Source organism: Mytilus galloprovincialis, chromosome 2, assembly GCF_965363235.1.
Source record: "Mytilus galloprovincialis chromosome 2, xbMytGall1.hap1.1, whole genome shotgun sequence".
Classification (NCBI taxonomy): domain Eukaryota; kingdom Metazoa; phylum Mollusca; class Bivalvia; order Mytilida; family Mytilidae; genus Mytilus; species Mytilus galloprovincialis.
This window is the reverse complement of record NC_134839.1, coordinates 70,598,850-70,620,864: the sequence shown is the minus strand read 5'-3', so window position 1 is coordinate 70,620,864 and position 22,015 is coordinate 70,598,850. Positions and strand designations below refer to the sequence as shown.

The window sequence follows — 22,015 nt, the reverse complement described above, 5'->3', positions numbered from 1 at the left end:
TCTTAATAACGTGTTATACTGTTCTAATAGTGATCAAAAAGTACCAGGATTATAATTTAGTACACCAGACGCGCGTTTCGTCTACATAAGACTCATCAATGACGCTCATATCAAAATATTTATAAAGCCAAACAAATAGAAAGTTGAAAAGCATTGAGGATCCAAAATTCCAAAAAGTTGTGCCAAATACGGCTAAGGTAATCTATTCCTGGGATATGAAAACCCTTAGTTTTTAGAAAAAAATCAAAGTTTTGTAAACAGGAAATTTATAAAAATGACCTGTCTTTGCATATTATAACTGTTTAGTCCATGTCCATTTTTGGTGATGTTCCTTTGGTGTGGCTCAGTACTTATGCATCCCGCCAATGTGCTGTTTTGTTGTGGCCATTTTGTTTTTGTATGCTTGTCTTTCATTTTAATTTTGCAAAATATAACAGTTTTACAAAATTGTTCACTTTTAGCTATTTATTGGAAATGGTATACTTCTGTTACATAAATATGGGCTTTTTTGGCAATACAATACACATATATCGGGTACTAGATCATTAAGTCATGCTAAATTACTGAAAACTTCACAATTTTTGCATTTGAGCTAAATTTTAAACAGTTTCCGTCTTAAATTGAAGTGGCCGCATTTGTGTTCATTCTTAATATTTAAGTTGTATTTGATGATAATACATAACATATATAAAGGTTGAGAGTGAACACGGATGCGGCCACTTTCATTTTTGACAAAAAACATCTGAAAAGTGACATATTATGGCATATTTGATAGATTTTTCATATTTAAGCTTGAATTTAGAGTCTTTCATGACTAAATTAGTTCAAATCTTTCCCATAAACTAATTAAATCTGAAGTTGACACTTTAGGTTTAAAAAGTGTCCAAAATCTTTCAACAGAAATTTGTGGTCAAAATCGGTCCTGTCCGGACCTACTCCTTTGTTATCATTAATTATTGGATAAAAGAAACACAGAAGACCACAAATACCACCATTACCGTATAAATTATAAAGCAGAATAAATTATTCACTGCAATTAATCAACAAAAAAATCCCTATGCAGTCTTAAAATTTGTTATTAAGTGTTTTACGTGTACAAAAAATGTTCTAGATAGACAAAGCGCAGAGGCATATAAAATCGGTTTAGCCCCATCATATATTGTGTCTGTACCCACATGTGGACTGTTTTGTTTGATTTTTTGGGAGGGTTTTTTTTTTTCTTTTCTTCGGTTGTCTATATATTTTTTGAACGATCTAATATTTTGTTGAATAATTTTTGTATTCTTTTAGGTATAATAAAAAGTAAAATCACAAAAATACTGAATTCCGAGTAATATTCGAAACGGAAAGTCCCTTTTTAAATCTTTCCTTCAAATCTTGTGCTTTATATTGTGGTTTGTATAAATGAGTGAATGTTAAAAAAGAAAGCAATTATTAATCGAATCAATCAAATCAAATATTCTATTGTCGTATAAACATTTGTGACCAACATGTATTAACACAATAAACATATATACATACATATCAAACATACATACTTTTCAAACATACATACATATCAAACATACATACTTATCAAACATACATACATATCAAACATACACAATAAAAACAGCATCAACAAAAATTATATACACAAACAAGCCTCAGTTCTAATGACATTTTTCAAGATGGATCCTAACTTATTTGTTTGTAAAGGTGTTGATGGATTTAGTAAAGAATATTTTTTCTCTTCTTCATTTAAATTATTAAAGTTATTTTTTTTAGTACATATGTGTTGAAAATGGCATTTCTTAGTGTTTTATTATAATCACAATAGAGTAAAAAATGTTTCTCATCCTCTAGTATTTTTCATTTATGACAAAGTCTTTCCTCTCTTGTGATTTTAAAATATCTCCCCTTTTCAATCAAGAGGGAGTTATCACATAGTCTAAATATAGTGAGCAATCTCCTTATCTGAAAATTAGAATTATTCTAGTTTGCAATCTTTTTTAAGTTTTTTATATAGATAAAATTTACTTTTATCATCAATGTTTTCAAATTTAGTTTCAATACATCAAAATTTAAGATGCATTTTTTCAATAGAGGTTTTGTCTGTAAAATCAAGTTGATAAATTTGTTTTCCTGAAGATAAGGCTCAGTTTATGGCTCTATGATTACTAATTACCTTACAGCAGTTTCTGTAGTAACAAATATTTTTATTTGATGTTGGAAATTGTAGATAAGAGAAACAAATGGATAGATTAACAAAAAAAATACTGGTCACTGGCCCAGTAGATAGCACTACTGTGTTGACTTGAGTTATCATTGACATGTTCATAATTATAAGTTAACTGTTAAAAAACTTAGAATTTTGGAAATACTAAGGCTTTTCTACCTCAGGAATAGATTACCATAGCTGTATTTGGCAAAACTTTAATGAATTTTTGGTCCTCAATGCTCTTCAACTTCGTACTTTATTTGGCTTTTTTAGCATTTTCTTTTTCGAGCGTCACTGATGAGTCTTTTGTAAACGAAACGCTCGTTTGGCGTAAATATAAAATTTCAATCCTTGTATCTATAATGAGTTTATTTATTAGTTCAGAGACTTTTTTTAGCAAACATTACTTGAAACCCTTACTAAAAATTTTCCATGGATAAAAAATTTGATTGGGAAGTTTGGTTTAACCTGTCGTCGAAACATAATTTTAACGGGATAGCACATCCTAATTTTTACGGACATGTTGTTTATCAAGCCGTAAATTTAGATAAGATCCGGTAGTATTATCAATCCTTTTAAATAAACCTACTCTTAAAGGTTGCCTATTCCACACTATAATCATACCTTTGATTATTGTTTAATTGTGTATCAATGTTGATTATGTTATCAGAACATTAAGATCAAACTAAATAGTAATTGTATACATACATATGCACATTCATGGCTCTACAATATGTTGACATCTATATCTTGGGATTGTCCAAGATCATGTTTTTCCTGACTGTTTATAACGTCTTTATACTAAATCCATTGGGTTTAGTATCTGCACTTATTAATGTTTTCGTCTCAGATGCCTGATATTCTTATTGGTTGTTATTGGCTTCGAACAAGCTGTCAGTATCTGCAAGTACTCTCAGGTATATGCTTTTTTCACATCTTCAAACTAGTTTAACCCCACCACATTATGTATTTTTCTGTCCAAAGTCAGGAACCTTTAATTCCGTGGTTGTCGTTTGTTGCTTTATAACCGGTATCATATTTTTTTTTTTTCATTATTTTGTACATAAATCAGGCCGTTAGTTTTCCCGCTTGAATTGTGGTGCATTTGTCATTTATGGGTATATTTTTTACTCATTGTTGTAGGACGTATGGTGACCTATAATTGTTAAATTCTGTGTCATGTTGTCCATATTAATAGTCAGGATTTATTTGTATGGTATTATCCAAATAAGCAAATTGAATTTATTCACTTGGATCTCTAAGATCCACCATTTTTTACATACGAAATGTCTATACCAAGTCAGGAATATGGAAGTTTTTGTCCATTCGTTTGATGCGTTCTCCCATTTATTTGTATTGTAGTCCCATCATGTGATGTTGTCATTTTAATGCCATATTTAACATTGCCATAAAAGCGGTAGTTTTGGCCACAAAACCAGGTTCAACCCACCATTTTACAAAAATGTCCTGTACCAAGTCAGGAAAATGGCCATTGTTATATTATAGTTCGTTTCTGTGTGTGTTACATTTTAATGTGTTTCTGTTGTGTCGTAGTTTTCCTCTTATGTTTGATGTGTTTCCCTCAGTTTTAGTTTGTAACCCGGATTTGTTTTTTCTCAATCGATTTATGAATTTCGAACAGCAGAACACTACTGTTGCCTTTATTTGGTTTTGCCATTCTATAAGGGACTTCCCGTTTTGGATTTTATTCGCAGTTCGGTATGTTTGTTATTTTGTTATTTTACTTTTTCTTTGCTACCCATGGTGTTGTCAGTTTAATTTAAACTTATCTTTCGCCCCTCTTTTACACTGTACTTGCCGCTAGAGCCACACTTAATTGAGCTGTTTTAATTCACTGCCTAAAATTTGGCAGATGATTTTATGCTGTAAAGCGAACAGAAACCAATCAATGACATTCAGAAAATACGAGTAAAGCAACATAGTAAATACTCGATGTAGCCTCCAATGTTTGCCGAACGGCTCAGGGGATATTAAAATACTAACAGGGGGAAAGAACCCACTTACCCTGTCAAGATCATAAATAACATTATATCCCTGGTCTTGTACACAGATGGTATTGGTTGTACCTGATGACACATCTTGGTTAAGGGTATGGCTCCTATCGCTAAATTGCTAGAATGAATGTAATTTGTCTGATGTATGCCAAGATTATCAACGCACAATGAACAATTATGACAATACGTAGCCAACAACAACAACTAGATTTGGATTAAACTGGTATGTATGACAGAAGTTAGTGTTTTATTTGTTTTACCAGCAAACTGTTAAAGCACGTTAAAAAGTTCAGAATAAATTAATCGGCAACTTTATTAAAAATATGATATTGGTGATATCAGTTCAATCCCAATCTAGTTAAAAACTGACGGAATTTTGAAGTTAAACTTAACAGTCCAACCAAAAAAATAATTATAAAACATTGAAGAAATTCAGGTAATTTTACATATTTTCCTGGTCATAAATCAGTATTGGTCATCGAACATCGACAGTTAAGATCTTGATTGACCACAAGTTAACCGTATATACATTGACTGTATTGCAGTGGGAAATTGGATTAAAAAAATTAACCCGACTCAGTTATTCATTGTGCAAGCTTTAATGGACGTTTCAGTTCAAACTCAATTTCCTAGTGCTGAGAAGAAATCACATACGTTGACAGGCATGTTGGACCTCAGATCGACTCAAATAATCACAACTTTTGTTATAATACATTATTTATTTATTCTTGCATGATTGTAATTTAATAAATATTGATCGACACATAAAGCAATTGATCGGTAACAGTTTTTTTTTTTTTTTGCAGATTTTGAAGGTTAATGTGCATGTACATGTCAATTATATGTTCCGTTTCCTAGTATTTACATTCTTTTGCATCTTTTGCTTTTTCTAAACTACGTCAACATGTGAATGGTTCGATGGTGCTTGTTAAACTTTTCAACTTTTTATGAGTAAAGTTCGTTCTACTTTGTAGCCTCTTTCTTTCCACCATTTGTATTACATTCATCCCAGTCCGGCCAAAATGTCTCTTTCATTCTCTCACAATAATCACATAGGTTTTTATAATCTGAAGAATAAATAAAAGATATCACAAAACAATATATGTATATATATAATATATATAAATAAACTCCATTCCTTGTTAAAGTAGTGAGATTTTAAATACATAAAACAGAATGATTTATTTTTAGTCGAAATTGTTCGAAATTTTCATTCAAATTTTAAACTAATTGGTACAAATTATCAGTATATTGTTGTTCTTCAAGGAATATTTGGTATATTTTAGAGGCCCATAAATTCATTACCTTATATAGGTTTTTGCAATACTTGTTTCTTTTAAACAACTTTTGGTATATCTAAGAATCACATAAATTCACTTACTTATATAAGATTTGCAAATTTGTGTCCTTCGTTTCCTGCCTGGAAATTTTTTAACATTGTATGCTGGGTATTCGCGTTTTGGCTGCTTATTGACGTACGTCTATATTTTTTAATAATCAGCATCTCATTGTATTCACAACAATTTTTCTGGGACATTTTTCTTGTGATAGTTAGCGATAATATATTTTCTGCTTCAATGTATAGGAATAACCTCTATAGATTTTGTTTTACTTAAGGTGCATGTCGCCCACTTTTAATGTATTCATAGCAAATTACAGACAATCGCATTCGAGCAAGTTGACAAACATTCATCAATTTCTACATAGGCTAGAGGTAAAGGGGAGTGTTGAGATCTCAAAAAACATGTTTAACCCCGCCGCATGTGTGTGCCTGTCCCAAGTCGGGAGCCTTTGGCCTTTGTTAGTCTTGTATGATTTTCAATATTAGTTTCTTGTGTATAATTCGGAGTTTAGTATGGCGTCCTTTATCACTGTACTAGTATAGATATTTGTTTATGGGCCAGCTGAAGGACACCTCCGGGTGCGGGAGTTTCTCGCTGCATTGAAGACCTATTGGTGACCTTCTGCTGTTCTACGGTCGGGCTGTTGTCTCTTTGACACATTCCCCATTTCCATTCTCAATTTTATGTATGCCAAATAAATCCCAAATACAGTCCTCCGATTACAGTGTTGAACCCTTTGTTATCAAAAAAAAGTTTGCTGATTAGATATTTTTTAGCAACCATGTAACTCCCAACAGAGGATATATTTGTGTCTGTATGGTAAAGGCAGATAAGTATAATTATGCTTAGTCACAATTTACCAAATGGCAAATACAAACATACATTGTACATAAAAAGTAAAATAAAAAAAATACAGATCTCCAATTAAAATTAAAATTGAAAAGTCCCTTATCAAAGGGCAAAATCAAAAGCTCAAACACATCAAACGAACGGAAAACAACTGTCATATTCCTGACTGGGTATTATTAGTTACATAGTTGGCTTGTGACCAAATACGGTATGTATGGGGTCAATAAATTCCATATGGGGTGAGATCGAAGCTCGAATCCCCATATGGAATTTACTGACCATATATGCCGTATTTCGTCACTAGCACACTATGTAATGCATTTATCTTACCGACTATCTTAACATGTGAAATTTAGACTAGTGACCTATCAAAATGAGCAAGTCTTCGATACTGTTAGCATTAAGAAACTAGCTACTTCTATTGATCCTACAAAAACAGATGCCAAAAATAGCAACTTGTTAGGTTTAAATGCGTTTTATGAATTTATTTCCATCTTAATCATCAATTTCTGTAAGCCTTAAGAATTTTTTCTCAGTTCCGTTTTGTTTGTATAAAGGGAAGTAACACCACTACTAAACGTGTATGAAATAATCCCCGACTCCTTTTACCTAAGATGGAATATAAAGGGACGTAACATCGCTACTAACTGTGTATGAAATAAGCCCCGCCTCCCTACTAACTTAATAAATATCAAAGATACACGGTCTCCACGAGGTCGCTTTAAACCAATCATATTCCTAGAAATGTATAGGAGGTAAGATAAAGGCATTTCCTTGTGTAGAACATGATGTATTAAACCTGGTTTTATAACTAGCTAAACCCATCACTTCTATGACAATCGCATAAAATTTCATTATATAGACAATAATGTTTCAACAAAACAAACTAACATAATAGGTAAAAATGTCGAAAATATATATGCGTACAGCAGTCACCATTGTGTTATCAACTAAATTATTATAAAACAAACAATTATGTCAACCAGAAAAACAAAACACATAAATGTATATAGCAATTTCATTTAGTTTGACATGCGTTTTTTCCTCAATAAATTTCATCTACGAATAGTTCACGATTTAAAGACAATTGTATATCATATAATTTAAATCGAAATCAAAGTATAAAAAGCTAAAACTATATTAAAAGTTTTAGTGCTTCACAAGTTTTATAAAACGTTTTAAAATCATGTCAATCCATTTTCTACTGGGCGGATAGTTCCCCGGCTCGATTGTAGCCATACCACAGTACCAATCTTGTTGAAATATCTATCATGTGTGCACTCTTCCCTTAGAACTAAACCATTCAAGTTAAAGAGTTTCTCCTCAATGATTTCCGTTCAAGTAAAACGATTAACAAAATGTCGTTTATTACACATTCTTACTTTTAATAAGAGGTCCACTTCTGTGTCCAAATGATTGCCAGTACCATTCTGCAAGCTGTCCAAATATAGCACAATCTTCCTCGCACGGCCTATCTCCAAGCAGAAACTTCTTGTCACCTAATAATTCATTTTTTATTTGTTACAGAAGACTGTTTATTGTAGTGTTATTTTCAATTTATTTGAATATGATTATATTTCAAAGCGAAGTTTCATTCATAACGTTATGCAGAACATAATTCTTTGTTGAAAAATTACCAGTCGCATCATGCATGTATCTTTTTAAGACAATAATATTCTTAATTACTGAACACATATTACTAGTATAAAGACACTAAAAATCAAAATAAGAAGATGTGGTATAATTGCCAATGAGACAAATTTCCACAAAGACCTATTATGAAATTAAGTTAATAAAAACGTCCAATGCTTTATTTGGGTTTTTGTGAAGGGTATTGATTTCTTAGTAACTGAAAAAATATGTTTATAACTGAACACAGGCATTATGTTGACCAAGAGCTCGTTTTGTGTGTAAACTCTTTACATCAGCCAAACAAACACTAATGAACAGCAACTAACAATCAATCAATCAAACAAAGAACGGAGCTAGTAAGAAATTCCATCTAAATGATTAGTTCAAAGCCAATACATGACTTTTTTTATATACATATAGACCAAAAGACAGGTGTTTGTCTTTACTTGTTTGATTAAATATACAAAACTGTATATAAAATCTGATTGGTTTATTTTTTTACATCTTTATGTGTCTAATATATGTTGGTTTTGTTTTCCGTTATATATGTTACTATAATTCATATTTTATACAACATTATGGGTGCTGCAGATTAGAACTACATTAAGACCAATAGGAGGTCCCTGCAACCAATTTTACTATTAAAATATTAACAAGAAGAATGTGTCCACAGTACACGGATGCCCCACTCGCACTATCATTTTCTATGTTTAGTGGACCGTGAAATTGGAATAAATTCTCTAATTTGGCATTAAAATTAGAATGATCTTATCAAAGGGAACATGTATACTAAGTTTCAAGTTGATTGGACTTCTACTTTATCAAAAACTACCTTGACCAAAAACTTTAACCTGAAATTTGCACTATCATTTTCTATGTTCAGTGAACCGTAAAATTGGGGTCAAAACTATAATTTGGCATTTAAATTAGAAAGATCATATCATAGGGCACATGTATACTAAGTTTCAAGTTGATTGGACTTCAACTTCATCAAAAACTACCTTGACCAAAAACTTTAACCTGAAGCGGGACAGACGGACGAACGAACGGACGAACGAACGAACAGACAGACAGACGGACGGACGAACGGACGCACAGACCAGAAAACATAATGCCCCTCTACTATCGTAGGTGGGGCATAAAAATGGAACAATTAACAAAACAAGACGAATTTGGTATCAGAGCGAAGCTGGAACAAATTGGACAGGTTTGAGACGTTGACGTCAAAATAATAAATCCATTAACAAACAGGAAAGGCAAACGAAACATGAAGATAAAAACGGACATGACACAACGATGTAAGGCAATTGATTCCAACGATATGTATAGAATATAAGAGTTGTCAATAAAATTCGAGGCTGATAGATGTCTGTCTGGGTTTGGTGATCAATAATATAGTGTGTGGATAAAAAGAACTAATTTACCCAAGAATTCAGACAAAGCCATTAGATCAAGGTCCATGATATGGTAAATTTCATCTTGACTGTGTCTTCCAATACCGTGACCATATGCATCTCTCCTCAATCTTCGACGAATAAACCATGCAAATCTATATGGTAATTTTATTATCTTGCATATTGCGAATTCTGGATCCAATATCCATCTTTCTAACAACAAGGCCCTTTTTGTATTATAAATAAACATATTAATATTGATTCATTTGTGTAAATTGCAATGACAATACACTTTTTTCTATAATTTATTATAAACTGTTATTCTAAACATATTGGATTGTCTCAAGAACTATTTTACCATGTTGACCACTTGATGGTCAACATGAATAAGTATCAAACTGGAAACTGATCTGCATTGTTTAAAGATAGTAACATGCACTTAAATGCAATAGAGTAAAATGAATGGAAAACAGGAAAACTGATGATGAACTATGAATCCCATTAATTGTAAATGTGGAAATCCATTTTTGTGTCTGTTTATTGGAAAATATTTGTATACAGAAGTGTAAAAACATGAAAGAATTTTTCGAAGTGACCTGATTTTTAATGTGACTGGTATTCATAAAGGTCACTCCATATTGAAAATGACCTTACGATTAATACAATGGTACAGTTAGTAGTGCAAATCTTAATCACGGTGATTTAATAGCACCACAACTACATAAAAACATCAACAGGACAACATGGTAATGAAATAGCAACACAACGACAAAAAACATCAAGTGGTCAACAAGGTAATGAAATAGCAATACAACAACAAAAAATTATCAAGTGGTCAACATGGTAATGAAATAGCAACACAACAACAAAAAACATCAAGTGTCAACATGGTAATGAAATAGCAACACAACGACAAAAAAACATCAAGTGGTCAACATGGTAATGAAATTGCAACACAACAAAAAAAAACATCAAGTGGTCAACATCGTAATGATGCAAAAAAAAATCCTCGTACTCTAACTCTAACATCGCTCGACGTATTTTAAATTAGATTCCACACATAAATTGAAGTCTTGATCTTGTGCAATGCCCAAAAATATGCGTAGATAATTTCAATGCAAAAGGAATTTATAACTACAAATTATGAAATTAACGTGTTCCCCAACGTGAAATTAACGTGTTCCAAAACACTTTTTGTCACAATGATTGAACATCAACCGTTTAATCATAAAAGGTAAAATAACAAAAATACCGAACTCCGCGAAAAAATTCAAAACCAAAAGTCCGTAGTCAAAAGCTCAAACACATCGATTCAATTTATAACAACTGTCATATTTCTGACTTGGTACAGGCATTTTCTTGAAAAATGGTGAATTAAACCTGCTTTTATAGCTGACTAAACCTCTCACTTGTATGACAGGCGCATATAACTTTATCAATAAATCTTGTTTATTCTATCTATATGTAAGTGTTTTTGTTCAACAAACTTATAAATCTTACCAGTAGGTATTTTCTTCTAACATTTTCAGGAAAGATCTTGCTATGCCTCTTTCTGCTTTGGAAACGTTCTTGTTCAAATTTATTGCCAATGTTTTGTTGAGATATTCAATGCAAAACTGAGTGTCGGCTATACTCTCATTGTTGTATTCTATCCATGGAAACTTGCCTTTCTTACTTCCAACTCGACTGTGAACATTCTAAATACATTTATATACTTACATATAAACCAATCAAAAAGTATGTTACAGTTTAAAATATTCAGTCTATACATCACTCTAAATTTACCGTAATTTTATCAGGTAAAAACGAAATTATCTTTAAGTTGCAATAATGAGCTACAAAACTTATGCTGTTCATACGATTTTTGTTTTTATGTTATTATTTTTAAGTTAGCAAAACTCATTGTCTATCAGGGCTTGGTTAGAGTCGCTCCGAAATAAAGTGTTTAAAAATTGGTGTTAACTTGGAGACAACAAAGGGTCTAGGATCAATCCTATAATTATTGTAAAGTTTCAGGCTTCACAATATGGGTTCTTGGCTGACACTCCATTTCGCAACATCGTTGCTTCGAGTTTCATTTAAAGGGGTTCCAGTCTCCAAAGGTAGGGTTCCTTGCTTTGTATAAATGACAACAGGCTGAAGGTAGAACGTTGGCTGCAGCCTCGTACGGGCCTTCATAGCAAGTGAAATTACAACAAACATTCATCAGGCTAATTTGATTCATGCCATCTCTAGATCATTCGGATCTTTAAAGATTGATGTAGCACGGGTATACAACGACCCATTCAGTTTTTAACCGGATTTACATGGGAATTTGATGATTTGATGTACAATAAAGGCAACAGTAGTATTATCGGTGTTCAAAATTCATAAATCGATTAGATTGTACAGTTTGGTTTTCATGATTTTACCTTTTTCGTTGTTGAGTTTAGACCTTGAAGTAGCAAAAAGTGTTACTTAGAGAGTTTTCCGTGCAGTATCTTGAAAACGCTTTATACTCAATAAAGGTCAAGGTCGATTTTCAAGGTTTAAGCTTTTATCGTTGTTTTAAAGTTGTAGACCGTTCAGAAGTGAAAAAGTGATACTTCGATTGGTTTTGATCTTTCCATTCTTGATACCTACAAACATTCATTCATCTTTTTTTTTACTTGATTCTGTTTTTGGGGTCCAGATTTGCAAATATTATTTTCATGCCGGAAAAATGCGGTTTGCTGTCAATCTGATAGCCTCTTGTTTTAATTTGGATATATATCACAATTTTAGTGCCTTCAAAATGACGAATGCTTCCGTACAAATAAATAGAATTCGAAATGACAAACGTCTATTACAACAAATTAAATATAAAAATGTATGTAACTAATCAAACAACATATTACACTCGTAATAACGTTATTACGATTTATAACAAAAAGTAAGAAGAGTGGTAAATGAACTTTCTATTCTTAAATTTTTGATTATGATCAATTGACTTTTTCTTGGTAACCTAAATTGACCTCAAGTATTTTAATTTTCGTTTCTATACTGATACCGATAAGAAGGGTTGCCTTGTCATCTTTTCATTCAAATAATTTAAAAGTCATATTAAATAAGTATGTGACTTTACACGAAAATGTTATTGTTTAAAGTCATAGATGGCCAAAGTGATAATCAGCACAACTTTTTCAGGACTTTTGGTTTTCAATGTTTTGATTTGACTTTCCAACTGTTTTAGATCAAGTGTATACATGTGCGTGTTTCCTAAGTATATTTACCCATCTATTAAACATACCATATAAGGAATTTTTGCCATTCGCAGGTATGTTTCTAGTTTAATCGCAAATGGTGACATACTTGGTGCATATGGAGCCCTTCCATACTGATGGAGAATGACTGTATCTTTAGGATATTCTTCTCTACTGTATAGTATAAAAAGAGAAAGAATTTATCAATTTTGAAAATAAATAGACTCTCAAACATAAACCTTAATTCTTTTAATAAATAAACATTTCAGAAGACAGATAGAATATTTTATTTATCTACAAAGAATAAGGGATGAAAGGCTGAAACCACTTAAAAAACATGTTTAGAAAAATACCGAACTCCAAGATAAGAAGTCCATTTAACCTGACAAAATCAAATGTTTTTAAGACTTTATCAACTAACGGAACGAATGGAAAACTGTCACATGCTTGACCTTGTACTCGTGATTAGTGCCACATGATTGACCTTGTACTAGTGATCAGTGCCACATGCTTGACCTTGTACTAGTGAATAGTGCCATATGCTTGACCTTGTACTAGTGATCAGTATCACATGCTTGACCATGTACTAGTGATCAGTGTCACATGCTTGACCTTGTACTAGTGAACAGTGTCACATGCTTGACCTTGTACTAGTGACCAGTGCCACATGCTTGACGTTGTACTAGTTAACAGTTCTCATGCTTGACCTTGTACTAGTGAACAGTGCCACATCCTTGACCTTGTACTAGTGAGCAGTGCCACATGCTTGACCTTGTACTAGTGAACAGTGCCACGTGCTTGACCTTGTACTAGTGAGCAGTGTCACATGCCATATGTCCAAGTTCCCTCTGTATTAATACTTTATTTTAAATTAATAAAAATATCACATCTTGGTGCTGCAAGAACAGTAGTATGGATTCAGCAAGTTGGTCAATCTAAATGGAGAAGTTATACAAATGCGATTCATTGCTGCGAATTCCAGTTCATTTGATACTGCTTAAATATCGAATATTCTCAAGTGTTTTTGTGTGTTGACTTCCCCTTTTGTCAATAGAATGAGACCATAAACAACTTATAGTTCATAAACAAATTTAGTATAAGATGCATGCCTTTTTTTTTAGTTAGTAGTGGTTTTGAACTTTAGCTGTCAGTAACTGCGAGTACTGTCAGATTTGCACTTATTGTCTTTTTGTTGTTGGGATATACAAGTACCCGGCCACGTCCACTCTGTATAATATTTTTATTCGTATCCTCTGATGAGTTAAGCCTTTTTCAACTGATTTTTATGTTGTAATGTAAAAGATATAACCAATCAAGACACAAAAAGGTCAATATACATTAGGTCAAACTGTGAAACTTCCATCTAAATGATAAAGTATAGTCCCTAAAATTCTTGATTGGTCAACATATAGTTTAAACAACATACTTCAAGCACGTCAAATTGGGATGCACTATAAAGGATTTCCTTTCAAAATAACTTGACTGGTTTATGTAAATATTTTGCACATAAGCTTCTCCTGTAAATTTATCCTTGTGTATTAAAATCAATTTATCTTCTTCTTTTTAGCATATACATGTATTAACTAAATAATGGTAATCCATTCATCACATTTATAACAGACGACTCACCTTTTCCGTTTTCCACTCAGTTTCTTCCAAATAAGATAAGTGCCAACTGTTGCTATTACAGAACCACCCACAACTTTGAACCAGCACATTGCATCGTTCTTCTCTATCAGATTCATCTCAAAATAAGTTACGTAGCTTTGTTCTCGATTATGAACCCTTCAATGTCCTTGATAAAATATTTGACAACCGTTTGTAACTGTGCATTTACCGGTATTACATGTATAATATATAATCAGAAGTAATATCGTTTTACCTGGAGAATAAAAACTTAATATGCGTGACATTTAAAAGCATAAGAAAACAGAATGTTTCAAAATTTAAGTGCACAAAATTATCATTTAATATAATTTATAGAAAAAGTGCCGTCACTCATTTACCTGTTGGATCATTTATGGAGTATGAAATGAAGGCCGTACGGTGACCTATAGTTGTTAATAAATGTCTGTGCCATTTTGGTCTCTTGTGGATAGTTGTCTAATTGGCAATCATACAACATCTTCTTTTTTATACAAATATAATTACATCAATTTTTTTTTAATTCATTTACATTTGTTTATTTGTTTATTTGCTTATTTGTTAAATATTTAGTCAACATTTCTACGTATTATTTGTTACATGTATGATGTTTAAATTTGGTTGTAATTACAGTCTTTAATAATGTTGTCCTTGTGTGTTGAGTGTGAACTAGAAATTTAGAAAGTTAATTGTATCACCAATATTTAAGGAAGAAACTTCCTTTAATAAAAAGGATTTTAATGATGTTATGAATTGAATCGTTTACCATTTTATTTGTCCAAAACTCAAAATATTCCTCAGTTATTTAGAAACTTTACTACTTTCTTTTCAGAATATCTCTCGCTGCATTGAAGACCCATTGGTGGGCTTCGGCTGTTGTCTGCCCTATGGTCGGGTTGTTGTCTCTTTGACGCATTCCCCATATCCATTCTCAATATTGTATCGTAAACTTGAAACTGTCTTCTTTCTTATTTTAGTGGACTCGCCTAGAAATGTTAATAAATTCATGACGGTTGGGTTGGTTGCGTTAAATGAAAATTATTTGTTTTACGTCCAGTGGCAAACATTTCATAGAAATTCAGTACGAGTACAAATTAACTATTAAGTTCCTTATGAAACTGTTGGAATCTGAGTCAGCAGTACATTTTACTGTACATGTCATGTTAGTATCCCCTATCCTTTGCTGAGAAGCACAATCACTGTTTGTGTTTTATTAAATGCGACAATGTTTGCTAATGTCTTGGTACTAATGTATACTGGGCGAAACATACTAGTAATTGATTTGAATTGAATGTTAAACTGATTATTACACCATCTCTAGTTATATTCGATGTTTTAAACAGATAGATGTTATGTGTAATAAACGGTGTGGTATTGGCGAAAAATATCGGTCTTTGAAAGAAACTATCATCGGTTAACTGCTCAGTAAACTCCAATCTTTTCGTTAATTTGAAGATACCTGTCCTAAACATGAGAAATATATTCAAAGATCAACGGAAAGTAAACCAACGACACAAAAACATAATCGCCGCGATATAGCCTTTTTGTGCTAATGCGGCGTAAAGCAACCAACAATCAATCAATCAATCAATCACAAAAACATAAAGAGATTAACATAGATACTACAACAATTAACAGATGTCTATATAATATTCCAAGCTTTGCTATCCAAGTCCCCGAGTCTAGTGTTGCTTCATGTATGTGTTTTTGTGAATATTCCCACTATCGTATTTCATATCAGAGACTAATTTCAAAGATTTCGGGACATTTCTTTATGAGTGGATATTTTATCGATTATCTTAATCATTCAATATTTTTTGTGAAGTAATAAACGCATGTGGTAAGGTCCAAATCGACCTCAGACGTTTCTTTTTTAAAGGCATCAATGCACACTGAAACAAGCATAAGATACATATATCTGTTCGATAATTGGTTCACTATAGAGTATATTTTGGTCCGTTTCTTGTTTTTATATTGGCTTTAAAGAAGTAAGCCGACAACATATTGGAAATTGCTTAACTAATTAACAAAAACGATGTTTTGTATTTAAAGTAAGGGAATCAATACGTGTTTCTTGTTAAATTTCAAAAACAATAGATAAATCTACCCTATATTTTACTTGTTTTGCTAAATCGAACATTTTTTTTTATCTGAGCGTCACTGGTTAGTATTGTGTGGACGAAACGCGAGTCTGGCGTATTAAATTCTAAACCTGGTACCTTTTGACATCTTTTTTATTCGTGTGTTTCTCTGTCCTATATGTTCTTCTATTTATTTGTATTGTAGTCCTGTCATGTAACGTTGTCATTTTAATTTTATATTTAACATTGCCATAAAAGCGGGAGGATTGGCTAGCCACAAAACCAGGTTCAAACCACCATTTTTTTCTTAAAATGTCCTGTACTAAATCAGGAAAATTACCATTGTTATACTATAAAAAAGAAGATGTGGTATGATTGCCAATGAGACATTATAGTTCGTTTATGTGTGTGTTACATTTTAGTGCTGTGTTTCTGTTGTGTCGTAGTTCTCCTCTTATATTTGATGTGTTTCCCTCAGTTTTATTTTGTAACCCGGATTTGTTTTTTTCTCAATCGATTTATGAATTTCGAAAAGCGGTATACTACTGTTGCCTTCATTGGTAAAATTAATGATAAAGAATACGCATAAGTTTTATACTCGGAAAAACTCAGAAGTAAAGAAATATGACAATCCCTGGATTTGGAAAAGTGTCACTTTAGTGAACACTTGCAACAATTTAGCAGACCTGTGTCGTTGGTGACCTTCTTTAAGTTCAAATTTCTACCCATTTTCTACATTCATCTTTTGCCGGTAACAGTAGAAAATCCTGTCTTTCTCCTGTCTTTTGTTCAGTGGACCCATTCTGTCGATTTGTTTTCGTGAATTGACTTTACATGAAGTACGCTTTGTTAAGAAGATGATAAAACAACAAAAAATAAATCGATCAAACCTGTATAAAAATAGACTTTAGGCATCTGAAAATGCTGAGGGAAAAGACGCATCACGATCTTTGATATCAAGATGAGGCCTTCACTTTATGGCTCCAAATCGTTTTCTCATTTGAAATTAGGTGCAAGTGTCTGTGTCTAGTTTTCACTTCAATATTCACAAAGACAATAAAAAATAATTTAGATTTTAATGCATGTATTTTGTTCATGATAGTTACATAGTGTCTATTTTATATTTAAACCAGAAGAGAATTGATAATTAGAATTCTACTACTTTGTAGCTTTCTGTGTCATTCCTTTTGTAATGCATTGGTCCCAGTCTGTCCAAAATCTTTCTTTCATTCTTTCACAATAATTACATAAATTATCATATTCTGAAATTAGAAATGTTAATCATGACCAGAACAGTAAAAGAATTGACATATGAAAACTTCAAGCCAACCTTTCATTATTTGGACTAAAACTTTAGTTACAAGTCAACTAATAACCACTTACCGGTTTTATTTCAATTTTTGTTTATTTTGATTGACTTTGTATCGGATTTTTCACGACAGTTTCTCTATTTTCTTCCAATTAACCAGCTTTAAAAGATATAGAACTTTATTATAATAGTCCTTTAGATGCATATTGGGTTTTTTTTTATAGTTTGGTGGCTGTCTTCATGGCGAACATCTTAAATGTCATTAAGTTTCATTCAAATGTTTTTGACATATCAATTTATCGTTCTGAATATATAATGGAGAGCTGCATCAGGCTGACATAACTGTTGTACATTCAATTATTATTTTTAAAATGTCTGTATGATGAGGCCAACTAGATTCTTTGAAAAACTATAATTCGTTTTTACATTTTCAGACTAGAGAACTTCTTACTTTTTAAATAAGTGTTACACTTGTTCCCGAAACTATGCCAGTAAATCTGAGATAGCTGACCGAAAACAGCACAATCTTCCTGACAAGGCTCGTCACCAAGTAAATATTTATTTGTTCCTGAAAGTACAAAGAAAGTTGATTAATTAAAATACTAATTAAATCGATTAAAAAATTATTTGCTTAACAATGAATGATTGATAAGCGTTCGCTCAACGTCCAGTGGCAAATAGTTCATTCACGTTAGGAAGAAATTGACTATATATTCAAATATTTATGTCATGTAAAAAGGATCGACTGGGATGAAGGATAGGAAATTTAGAGTTCCACAGGAAAGTGAGATTATATTGGAAAGGGACAGAAATTTAGCCTTGCTGAAACATTGCCACTCATGCAGGACTCCCCAATGAGTTGTTGTTAGTTTGCACTCTCTCTCTCTCTTTCTCTCTACAGGGAGAATCAGTTTGTATATCTCAATACCGAACAGACGTGGCAGGGTATTTATACATCCCACAAATCCCATACGAACACCAAGGGTTTTGCTGCCGGTCCGAAGAAGTCGCAAAGTGACCATATTTTCAATTCACAGTCACCCGTCGGATATTTTACAACCGAAGACAAACGATTATTACATAAACCGAATATGCAAAGAATATATATATTTAACAAACAGTAGACAAAGATGTAACAGATAATTTGAATATTCAAATCTTCTGACTTATTACCGTTCTGATAACGATCTACGTAAAGCTGTGTGTATATAATAGCATGCATAATGCCAAAAAATCAATCGTATAGCATTGACAGGATATAAGATAATTTGTGTCTAAAGATTTTTTATGAAATGAGTAATGAGAATAGAACAGTTTTCTTTTCAAACAAGAAAAAACAATGGCATTTATTATTACATTTGGCAAGGAAAGCTGATTTCACGAGCCGATATATTCCTTTAATCTAGTTCACAAAGTTTCATGTTGATTGATAATAGAGGAGTTTCCGTAAATGTGTTGTTATGCTATTGAGTGGTGCGAATATGTATATTTAATTAATTAGTAAAAGCATGCTTACCAATAAAATCTGACAGAGAATGCAAATCACGGTCAAGTATGTGATATACTTCTTCTTGACTGTGTCTTCCAATACCATGAGCGTATGTAGTGTTCTTAATATTCCGTCGAAGAAAAAAGATAATCCAAGATGGTACTCCAATTAATCTTAAACCACTACTCTTGCTGTCATATAGCCATCTATCCAGAGTTACTGCCCTTGAAGTAAAATGTAAAATTGGTTTAAAGAAATTCTGCAATCATTACCACGAGGAACACTTAACTATGAAAACTTCAAAAAGAACAATTATATACAAGCTCTTCAAATCGAATCCAAACGAAATAAGTAAAAGCTTTTATATAAATGAGTATATATATATGATAATGTCTTAGAATTTCATAAATATTCAAACACTAATTAATATTTCTGTGAATTTATGAAATTCTCTGCTTTATTTTTACAACAGACATAGTATTATGTATCTGTATGCATGCGTACTTTGTTGATACCAATATTGACTTTAATGCAATGGTATTTTCTTACAATATTTAGTATAATTGGAAAGTTTTAACCAATTAAAATAAAAGAAGATGTGGGTATAACCGTCAATGACTGAGACTGTCTGAAAGTTAACGACTCGAAAAGCAAAAGACGTGTTTAACCCCGCCACATTCTGTATGTATATGTGCCTGTCCCAAGTCAGGACCCTGTAATTCAGTGGTTGTCGTTTGTTGCTGTGTTTCTAATTTTTTTTGTTCATTTTCTTTTTGCATTAATTACGCCATTCGTTTTCGCGTTTAAACTGTTTTACATTTGAGATTTCAGGGCCTTTTAACTATATATACATGAGGGTCTAGCATGGTCGTTGTGTCAAATTCTACAATAAGTCGAGCTCTTAATCGCCTTGGCTTGAAATTATGCGAATAATTTAACAGAGATTATCAAAGATAAACTATTGCTATGAATTCATATGGGCAGGCCTATGTACACTCGACTATCCGAGACTGACTTGTGGATAGATTTCACACGGAAAAGTTATAAAAATATATTTGATGATCGCTTACTTTCACTATAAATGGTTCGAGTCGACATGGTTCATTACAAATATAATTACACTTCATGGTCACATTCAATCGATAAAAAAATCATACAATAATACCAGAATGTGTTCTCTTCCAACATTTTTTGAAAAGCCCTTGCTGCACCCCTTTCTTTTGCTGAAATTTTTTCGTCTAGATCTATTTTAAATGTTTCATTTAGAAATTCTATTATAAACTCCGTGTCCGATAATTCTTGACCATTATACTCTATCCATGGGTATTTCCCTTTTTTACTTTTCTGTGCACCGTGAACATTCTAAAAAATATATACAATATCTGTACATTGTAGGAAAGTGAAACTTTAAACTTTTTATTTCATAAAGGCCTCACATCAGGCATAATAGTACAATAAATTTAACAACAAACATAATTAATGCATGTTAAAAATGTGTAAATTTATTTGTATGAGCTTCAAAAGAGGTTTGTCGAACTTTCTCTTGTTTCGTAGCTGGTAAAAATTAAGCTTCTTTTTTTCTAACAATCTACGAAAAAAGTTTAGACATGCAATTAAAGATCGAAGCTTTCACGTTGAGTTAATTAAAATTCTCAGCTGCCGTCTCTTTTAAAACAAGTTGCTTTCTTTAAAAAAAAAAAAAAAAAAGAAAAGCAATACATGAACCTAAGACTGCTGACTGCCGGGTCACCAAAAGATTGTTGCTGAATTTGTGTTTGCTTTTGAATTAAAATAATTGACTGTGAATATAAGAAGCCAGTTGAAAGTATATATTTCCTCTTCAATTTGAAGAGTTATTTTAAAGCTCGACTATTTTATTTATTACTTGGAAATGTACATAATTTTCCCGATTATAACCCTTTGGCAAATCCTAATTTCTACTAACCGGATGACTTATGCAAATTGCACAAACCTACTCAGTTTGCTTTGTAATGTGGAATTCTGGATGCATTTATTTTATCTATCATATCTTTATATTTTGTTTCCTACATGAATGCCTTTATATTCTCAACTCGTATTTGAAGCTGTCTTTACTCATGGTAGATGTTGTATGCGGTGAAACCTGTGGCATGCAATTGATTGGGACCTCTTATGAAGAGACTTATTTTGGTCTCATAAAACATCTCAAATTTTAAGGATTTCCTGATTTTACTTAAATCAATTCAAACATTCTACAGGGAAACTTAGTTTTGCCGAAGAATTTCTTAATTCAGAAGTTTATGAATACCTGTACACAATTTCAAAATAACCAATTTATATAAAAAGGTATGTAGACATAAATAGATACCAGAATTAAAATGATGTACGCCAGACACGAGTTCAGTAGATACAAAAAAAAAGCATCAGTGACGCTCGAATGAAAAGAGTTAAAAGGCTAAATACATTACAAAGTTAAGGAATCTATTCCTTGGGTAGACAATCCTTAGCTTTTCGAAAAGGTCAAAGTTAATAATAGAACAGTGACTCAAAAAAGAAACAAAAGAGAAACAACTCAAGTCATAATACCGTTAGAAATGATGACCGTTTTGAAAGTCACATGTGAAGCTCTTTCTGCCGTGTCCTGAATTAGATAAAAAAAAACGAAAATAAGCCTTCACGAGTGAATTTAATAGTATTGCATGCAAGTAGTATCTTAGCGCACGAAATAGTAAATAGAAAGCATCTCACCGATACTCAGGAAAAGAATACGCATTTGCATCATCACATATCTTAATCTAATAGTTGAATTCGAATGTCAAACAGCCTACATTAAATGTTGTGACTCCTGATTCATTGACA

The 22,015-nt window shown here is 32.1% G+C and overlaps 1 protein-coding gene across 1 annotated transcript in view; it reads right to left on the bottom strand.

The window, feature by feature from the left end:
- Nucleotides 1-4,914: 4,914 nt before the first annotated feature.
- LOC143062533 (uncharacterized) overlaps nt 4,915-22,015 on the bottom strand; it is a 29,273-nt gene continuing 12,172 nt past the window's right edge. The window contains exons 3-12 of the mRNA XM_076234200.1: nt 20,343-20,539; nt 19,205-19,401; nt 18,140-18,256; nt 17,542-17,641; nt 14,284-14,439; nt 12,685-12,828; nt 10,934-11,119; nt 9,464-9,660; nt 7,790-7,906; nt 4,915-5,282 (exon numbers count right to left, since the gene is read on the bottom strand). Coding sequence (XP_076090315.1) covers nt 5,179-5,282; nt 7,790-7,906; nt 9,464-9,660; nt 10,934-11,119; nt 12,685-12,828; nt 14,284-14,439; nt 17,542-17,641; nt 18,140-18,256; nt 19,205-19,401; nt 20,343-20,539 — 1,515 coding nt within the window. The 3' untranslated portion in view covers nt 4,915-5,178. The remainder of the gene's footprint in view (nt 5,283-7,789; nt 7,907-9,463; nt 9,661-10,933; nt 11,120-12,684; nt 12,829-14,283; nt 14,440-17,541; nt 17,642-18,139; nt 18,257-19,204; nt 19,402-20,342; nt 20,540-22,015) is intronic.